Genomic DNA, 9,378 nt, shown 5'->3' with positions numbered 1-9,378 from the left:
CAATTTCAATCAATTGCACGTCTTTTTCACCATATTCCCTAAATGAAACAACATCCTGAAATCATTTTACTCTGAATTTGTTCTTATGTATGTGATTGAGTTTTCATTAGTCATAGTTATAGATAAAATTCATCTTTTGAGTTACCTGAATAAAATTAACAAATAATTGTGATAGTTAAGTTTAGGAAAAATTTCGCTCACGCTAGTCCCAGAGGACGATACCCTATTTGGGATTTATTACTTTGATTGTGTACGCTTGTGCATCGCATCAGGGCCCCTTGTATAAGACCTGGAGTCAGTGCTTAAGGGAACAACCTCTCTATTATCCCTAAAAGCGGGTAGGAGTAAATTTCATCTTGCACCTTACGTCCTGAGTTATCTACCCGGTCTTACCCCTAAAATAGGAGGCTTATTGAGCCAGCACTGTTTAGCCAATCCCCACCCATGCAAATCTAAGGATAATCCCGAATAAACAGGAGTTCATTGTTAGCTCAGGATTAAGGCCAAGTTACCTAAGTCATCGCTTTGAAATAATCAGTCTTAAACAGTAAATAGCGTTATAAAGTAAGAGTGACTTAATTCTTGGTTCGATCTTATGTAAACTCATTGCATAAAATGCCCCCGCTCCTCATGTCAATACATGAATGAATTAGGATCACTTCGTTTGTAGCACTTTACAACAAATTGTAACAACTACAGAGTGAGCCGCATCCAATAGTGTTATTAGAATAAGGTATCCAACCTTATTCATATACTATAGACCATTTTGGCTATTTATTGAACTTGATCCACACTTATGTCTCCACATAAAGTTCATGTATTCATATAATAGTCATGGATCTTTAGTTTATTGGATTTAGACTTTACAAGTGCAATTCACATATTCAATAACAGTTTTATTGAATAAACGTCAATAACATCTTCATTGATAATAGAATACGTTTAACATTACAAAATCACTTTCAGTTTTGCCAAAGGTTAATTTTTGTTATCCCAAAATCAGTCTCAAATAACACTTAGTTTGGAGATGGAAATAAAATGTAAACCAAATAAATATTAGAGTAATATTTGGATGCAAAGAAGAAAATATTAAAAATATATATTTTAAAAAAGAAAAAGGAAAAAAATTCACGTAACAACTTGTAATTTGACTTCTCAAGTGGAATGCACAAATATGAGTATTTTCGAAGATGGACCAAGCATTTTTCAAAATATTATATTTTGAGACTTCAAGAGTTATTTTTCCATAAAATAGACTTAAGAGGTCGTTTGGTTCAAGATTTTGTATAGAAATAAGATGGCTAGAAATCAAAGATCGGTGTGTTTGGTTACATATGGGAATAAGAATAGAATGTCTTGGAATGTGTTATATTTTATGCAATTATAAAGTATAAAATTAATCAAAATTACTTTCAATAATTAATTTTTGTTTGTTAATTTATTTTTATTACATCGAATTATTAAATTAATTTTAAGCCATTAAAATTTAAAATTTACCAACTCTCCTCTCATTTGATATATTTATTATCAATTAAATCTTTTATATTGCAAATTTATATTATCAATTTTTTTATTAAAAAAAATTGGTAATTAATTTAAATATCTATTTTATTTCTTTCTTTTTTTTTCTTTACTTTTGTTAATTTAAGAGTTAAGTAGCTAATTTTTTAATATTGATTATAAGTCTTATGTATATATAAAAGAAGTTAATATAAATTAATTGATTTTAAATCATCAAACAATGTTTTTAATTTTAAAAACAACCATAATTATAGATTAAAACTAGAACTACAAATGTACAAGATTGTTTAATTGAAAAAAATTAACTTATGATGTCAATATATATTACCAATAAAAAGTGATTTAAAGAAATATTGTTATGGTTATACATATAATTTTTAAAGGATTATGGTTTTCATATTAATTCATAATAACATAATAAATTATTATATTAACATTGTTACTAATAAAATTAATTATATGTGTCAATTATAAATTTAATTTAAATATATTTATAAAAAATTGAATAAATTAAAAAATATCAAGAAATGAGTAAAACAAATAAAATGGAAAGATAAAAAGTAAGAGAAAAAAAAAACCATCTATATAGCTAGTCATGAAAAACCTCATATGTTGCAATATGAAATGTCTTGTATTAAAATATTTCCATTCCCAAAATTGAAAACTTATAAGAAAAATGTGATAAAATATTATTTCTTATTCCCACTTCTTATTCCCATGAATTAAACGGTCCAAAGAGCCTTTTCAATATATATATAATAATGAGTTTTTCGAATATTATATTATAAAATATATTTTTAAAAGAAATAAAAGAGACTACACTATCCCAATTTCCATCATTGAATTAATCTATTTATTTATTTATTTATTTTTTATCTATTAATCAGAGATTCTATGGACACAAGATTGTCGTCAAGTCAATTTCCTTTCACGAATTAAAAATGGACGACGACGGAGTCCGGTGGTCGGAACTCCCGCCGGAGATCTGGTCAGCAGTCGGAAGATACCTCCATAACTACATCGACGTCGTCCGATTTCGCAGCGTTTGCCGATCATGGCGGTCCTCTATTTCTCCTTTCCCCCAAACATCTCCTGCTCTTCGTCTTCGATTTCCTTCCCCATTCATCACTGCAAGTCTCTTAGTCGATGCATTCCTCTCCCAAACCACACTCTATCGCCTCGCTCCTCTCGACCATGAACCAAGCCCTAGCGTTTCTTCTTCGTCTTCCCCTCGCCGGAACGGCCGTCTGGTGAAGCTTGAGAAATCGGAGCTAGGTAAGATGCGGTTTCTTCATCCTCTGTCCAAGCGCCAAATCCGATACAACATGGAAGATCTTTCGGAAGAACACAATGAATTGAACTTACTGGATCTTCGAATCGACGAATTAGCCATATCCTATTCGCTCAAGTACACCGATACCCCCTTTGTTCCTGGAATCCCTAAAATCGTTGTATTCCCAAATTCCACCGCACCGGATGTTAAAGATTGTACCGTAATAGCAGTATTTGAGGACGGGAGGTTAGGGTTTGCCAGATCTGACGACGAGAAATGGACTCTAATCGACGAACAAAATTTCCACTACGACGATGTAATTATCTACAATCACCAGTACTACACAGTCGATAGATGGGGAACTGTTTTCTGGATCGATTCATCGATGCGATTAGTACAATTTTCTCCTCCTCTGATCGGTCTCGGCCACCAGAAGCACTTAGTAGAGTGCGGCGGCGAACTTCTAGTAATCGATCGGTTCCTCGACAAAGAGCGTCAGTTTCAACACCCAGTCCCCGCCGTTGACGACGCACAACCACATCCTTTCGCGATTCCAGTCCGACGGCCGTCTTACGATTCGTTACCAAAAGCAGTCGATTTCAAAGCTTATAAGCTGGATCAAGAATGGGGGACATGGGTAGAGCTGAAGAACTTGAGAAATCGATCGATTATATTGGGGACCGATTGTTGTTTTTCAATTGAAGCATCGGAGTTTGAAGGATGTAAAGAGAACTGCATTTACTATACGGATGTGAACGACGATGAATTCTCTAAAAGAAGTATGAGTCGTGTGTTTGATCTTGAAGGAAGAAGGATCGGAAATATATTGGGTTATCCTGGACGAATCGGGATCTTCAACCCGCCGCCGATTTGGCTCTCAAAATCTCTTCCTCCATTGAAGGTACGTATGAATATGAAATCTGGGTTTCTTGAGCATTGTTTGATCAAACTGGGATTTCAATTTCATTAATTTGGGTTTCAACTTATTTCTTCTGTTCGATGATCTTAATCATTGTTGCAGGACATCTTGTTTATTGGTTCTTCACATCGCCATGAAAATTAGCAGTGGAAAATTGGACCAATGTTCTTATTTCTGTTACCTTTTTCATGGGAATACAGATTGAATCATACTGATTGGTTCAGGGTTTCTCATGTTCATGAACTTTTTTTATTGTTTTATTGGAACTGCCAATTTGGAACTCTGTAAAATACCATCAGCTTTCCCCCTTTGTTTAAAAATACCTCTATTTTTCTTAAAAGAAAAATAGTTAAATAAATGCATCTCGACTTTATCTCTTGTGTGTCCATTAAATTATTTAATAATAAATTGTCACGAATTGTTCGTGCTTTATATGTTGTGTATCTTATTAAGTTGTTTAATTATAATTTGTCGAAATTCTTCCTACCTCTAATTTAAAATATTTTATTATTATTATTATTATTATTTTGTATGTCATAAGAGTGAAAATTATAAATATGGGGATGTACCAATATATTGCTATTTTTTTTACCTTGGTAATAGTTAGAAATTGAGTTAGCTAAGACGAAGACGGAATTGATATTATGACATATTTTATATAATCTTCATACAAATTTTATCATTAATGGATTACTTTTTAACGGGTGACGTGACCTAGCATCAAAAGTAAAACTACCTATAAATTCATTGGAATATTAAATGATTTCCTAGAATATTTGCAAGATCCAAATTATTGTTTTAAATGATTTCTAGAATAATTTGGCCATCGAAATTTTATTTAAAATTTTAAAATTTTAAAATATATATTCCAAGAATAATTTTGAAAGATTTCCTAGAATTGGGACACAAAATCGTTAGAAATAATTCAAAATTTTAGATCTATGAAATAACTCATAAAAAGTGAGTGCCAATTGATTATTTTTGTTGTTATTTATTTACTTTCTATAATCTTAATGAGATGTGGGGTCCACTTTGAAATTTGTAATCAAATCGTGTAATCTAATTGAGAAATAAAATATAGTTTGAACTTATCAAGTGTATACTATAGGTAAGGTTTTTGAGTGAAAGGTGGTTAGGTATAAGAGAGAACGATTCCATCCGTGTGGACTAGTGTAGTGGATTGTTCAAAGATGATGTAAAATTCTACCCCGAGAAACATCTCAAATAAGAAAAGAAAAAGGTTAAAGTTTCGTTTCGAAGTTATTTGATATTAGGATCTCAATTCTTGAAAATTAAGTTTATAAAAACTATTTTCATTTATAAGTTTCCTTATTTTGTTATTTATTTTCTACTAATATTTTTAAAAATCAATCCAAAATTTATGAAAACTAAAGTCTCATTTGGTGATCATTGGTTTTTTTCTTTTTAAAAATGAAATCTATAAACACTTAATCCACGTATTTACTTTTTACCAATATTTTAAAAAATCAAGCTATATTTTGAAAATAAGTTTATTTTTGTTTTTGAAATTTAGCTGAATTCAACTCTTGTATTCCATGATAAGAAGTTGAGAGAAAATAAGTTTAATTTTCAAATACCAAAAATAAAATATGAATGGCTATCAAATGAGACTTAAATAAAATAAAAATATTCAAAAACTTGTTTTTGTTTTTACAAAAACAAGCATAAATTTTAAAAAATAGAAAACTAAAAACAAAAAGGTTAGAACCTAAATAATAGGAAATACACATCAACTTTTCACACACATTATTCTTGAGCTCTTCAGTTTAAAGTTTCCAATACCCAATCCTCACAACTAAAATTAGTGATCATTTGTTGAATTAAAACTTTTCAGAGTAGTTGTTACTTGATTTTTCTTTAAAAAAGAAAACAAAAACGAAACAGGGGAAAACACCCGCGAGAAATCCGATCCCCACGAGACTTTTAGATTTTACGTATGATAGCTAAACTAGATTTTGAAAATGCAAGTCTTCTCCACTTCTGCTTAAGTCATCTATGAGTGAAATTTCCAAAACGCCAACCAATCACATTAAATTCTCTTATTCCTCGATGCTCGCTCCCCGCTTCTTTTTGTCGACTTTGTTTTAGGTTTGAACTCCAACGAAGTTTCGATGCTGCCAAAGCCAGGAAGCAATCCTCCTTCTTTGATTGATTAATTTAACCAGCAACGGCGATGAGGAAGTTGCAATGAAAACAATGTCAAATAAAATAGTGTTGAATTCTATGAGAAGATTCTAAGAGCAACGAGGTAGTTGCTTAACGTCTTCTCCTCGTCGAAACGATTGAGTGATAAAGCTGAATAAACCAAAGCTCTATGGTTTCTCAATGCTTGCTCAGTAAGCTCGATCCTCAATCACGCTCCTCCATTCTCGCTCCTGCTCATCGATTCATAGTCACTCCTCATCCTTCCTAACCTTTTGGCTCGTTCATGATACGTCTTGTAGAGGAAGCCATGGCAGCCACCTTCGATCAAGTTGGCAATGTTGGGACTGTGGTTTTTGCTGCAATGCATAAATCATGGGTGGGTTTAGTGAATAAGAATAATATACTAAAATAAGGTGGATCGAATAGTGACGAGCGATGAACAAGGGTCGAGAATCGAGAGGTCTCCACATGTGATCATTGGTGAAGGAACTCTTAATTAGAGTACCTATGAGTGGAAGCGGATCCTTCCAATTCAATGTGACAGGATTACCACATATACATTCAAATATACTAATATACATTCATAATGCTAAAGAGATCAAAAGATCATATCAGTTGAAGATTTCTTCTTCACAGCGAGTCTAAAATCCAACCGTCTACCTCGAACAATCACCACTCGAACAAAAGAAAATAGAGATGACACCACCACTAGAGCCCCCAGTTTTCTTGGAGTGAGAATCCAAAGTGTGAGCTTTGTTAGGATTTGGTAGAGGAAAGGAGGAAGAGAGACCGTACACAACGATCAAGCAAGTGAGAGATGGGGTCATCTATCGCATAGACAAGACGCTTGATCGTTTAGGTGAAGTATATAATCGTGTAGGAAAAAGAAAGCGATCGTCTAAACGATCGTGTAAGAAAGGGTAAGCGATCGTCTATACAATCGTGTAAGAAAAGGGTGAGCGATCATTTAAACAATCGTGTAGGAAAAACTAAGCGATCATCTATATGATTGTTTAGTATATATCGAGAGCTAAACGATCGTTTAGTAAATAGCGCGCGAAGGTGTAATCGGTAAGCGATCGCTTAGCAATATCATATACGTAAGCGACCGTGCAGGCACTATCGTATACGCACTGATTTTCTAAGCGATGACACTCTCTTTCACACAATGTCCGCGCATCTCATGCTTAACACACAGCCAGCTATTTATGCATCTCAAAGTGATCTTTCAATGCACTCATCCGTTATTAGAATAAAAGAGACGCCGTCCCATTTTATTTAAAACCGTCCAATGAATATGATCTCATCATATTCATAACACATAAATTAATATCATATATTAATTATAATATTTTCCTCCACTAGATATAAATCATATTTATATCTAATTTCCTCCAAATTAATGTATCTCATACATAAAGTTAATTATATCATATTTAATTAACTCGTTCAATTATATCATATATAATCGAACTCCCTCTTGTCAATTTGAACATTTCAAACTGACCCAAAAACTGACTCTCAACTTATATCCAAGCTACTATTGGGACCTTATGGACCTATGGCTCGAAGCTTCAACAGTACGTGAATAGCTAATTAAACTATTTAATCACGATATCCACCATCCGTTAACTGCCAGACATTCCACTAAAGACTGACATTTGAACTCTTCTTGCCATAGATATATTTCTATGTCCATTGGATATAACCAATCATCAGTACGATGACCCTTCACAGATGCTCGTAATTACAACAAGCCAATTTACTGTTTTACCCCTGTAATTACATCTTCCTCCTTAAGTACCACTGATCCCTCTAATGAACAATACAACATAGTCCTACTATGTGTGAACACCTCTCGGGCCATGAGAAGGTGCGTGGCGCCACATCGTTCAAGCCTCGGGATGAGCTCTTAAGATAGAAATTTATCTACTTGCCCCTACTTTGGGGAAGGAGTGAACTCCATCTTATGAAGCTGAGTTTCCAGCTCCCAATTCAAACGAATCCCCAAAATGCTAGGTTTGAGTTGGCGCTCTGGCCACTCGCACCCATGCAAATCAAAGGATCGTTCTCAGTGGCAGGAGTTCCCAACTCACTCAGGATTGAGGTTATGTTACCTATGGTCATCCTAGTGAAATGAAGTCTCAGTCATAAATGAAGTTATATAACAAGACATTAACACTTTGAGGTCAGGTCTTATACAAACTCTTTGTATAGGACACCCCCGCTCGCATGTCCACTACACGAATGATCAAGATCAGATCATCTGTGACAAGTCACAACATTTGTAACAATTCCACAAAGCGAGCCGCGTCCGTAGTGTTACCAGGATAAGGTTTCCCTCCTATATCCATATACTACAGACTATTTTGGTTGTCACTTAAGACATGATCCACTTGTATGTCACTACATACATTCTTAACTTACATAAAGACAACCAGAGATACTAAGTTTATTGGTTTGTGGTAAAATAAAAAACATCTAAATGTGCAAAGTCAAGAAGTGAAGAAAATATCATATATATTATACATCACAAATGTTCGTACAAAGTTGTTTACAAACTACAGGACACAAAACTTTAAGGCACAAACCCCAATAGTTAGTTGTTTAGGTAATTTCACCCGTCAACATAATCTAAAGGTGAAAAAAAAACTTAGGTTTTCAAAAGTTGGGTGATATATCATTTTGGCTTCTCAAAATAGGTCATCTGTACGAATATCTCGTATTTTCCTTCCCCCAATCTCATCCACTGCACTAATCTAAAAAATTTCAAGTACAAAAGTGCAATTGTTCAATACATACAATGCATTTCCTAGGGGTTTTCAAAAAATCCGATAACCCGACCAACCTGGACTACCTAACCCAAATCGTAAAGATTGGGTTAGGTTAGATTTTATTTTAAGTTGGATTGGGTTAAAAATTATTAAAAATTTAAATTCCAAGTCGGGGCTCGGGTTACTCATGTTTAGGGTCAGGTTGACCTGACCCGACCCGACCTAAATATACATACATACATACATACATACATACATACATACATACATACATACATACATACATATATACATACATACATACATACATACATTCATATATATATATATATATATATATAATATTAAAAAAAACAAAGAAAGCTTAAACATTCAGCCTCACGAGTCACGCAGTACGCTACGCATGCCTGAAACTTAAAGAAACTCTCGTGCCGAGAAGTCGTCTAAAGTTAAACCCTCGCAGTGGCCGATCGGCCCATGCCTCATGTCGTCGTCCGGCATCCCTCCCTCCCCTCGCAGTCGTCTGGCATCGCTCCCTCTCCTTGCAGTTGTCGTCCGACGTCCCTTAGTCTCCCCGTCGATCCGGCCTCACACCTCACGCTTCTGGCCTAGATGTAAATGTGAAGTAAAAAAATTCCGGCCTCCTCTTAGTATGGAGTTTTTGCTTTTCATTTACTTCTTTTCTTTTGGGTACTTTTGAAATCAAAAATGAACTTCACAATCAC

The 9,378-nt window shown here is 34.0% G+C and overlaps 1 protein-coding gene across 1 annotated transcript; it reads left to right on the top strand.

Moving 5' to 3' along the window:
- The first annotated feature begins 2,257 nt into the window (after positions 1-2,257).
- Positions 2,258-4,147, top strand: LOC120068485 (F-box protein At2g26160-like). The gene is made up of 2 exons (XM_039020270.2): positions 2,258-3,695; positions 3,816-4,147. Exons 1-2 carry the CDS (start codon positions 2,463-2,465, stop codon positions 3,855-3,857), a joined length of 1,275 nt encoding a protein of 424 aa, XP_038876198.1. The 5' UTR covers positions 2,258-2,462; the 3' UTR covers positions 3,858-4,147.
- Positions 4,148-9,378: the final 5,231 nt, after the last annotated feature.

The sequence above is a fragment of the Benincasa hispida genome, chromosome 12 (assembly GCF_027475165.1).
Source record: "Benincasa hispida cultivar pf3 chromosome 12, pf3_genome.v1.1, whole genome shotgun sequence".
Taxonomy (NCBI): domain Eukaryota; kingdom Viridiplantae; phylum Streptophyta; class Magnoliopsida; order Cucurbitales; family Cucurbitaceae; genus Benincasa; species Benincasa hispida.
Note: the sequence above shows the minus strand (reverse complement) of the source record. Positions and strands in the feature narration are given on the sequence as shown.

Bases quoted from the DNA above. Each gene is read 5' to 3' on its own strand.
- LOC120068485 (XM_039020270.2), top strand. From the start codon at position 2,463: ATGGACGACGACGGAGTCCGGTGGTCGGAACTCCCGCCGGAGATCTGG. The intron at 3,696-3,815 runs GTACGTATGAAT...TCATTGTTGCAG, and splicing joins AATCTCTTCCTCCATTGAAG to GACATCTTGTTTATTGGTTC.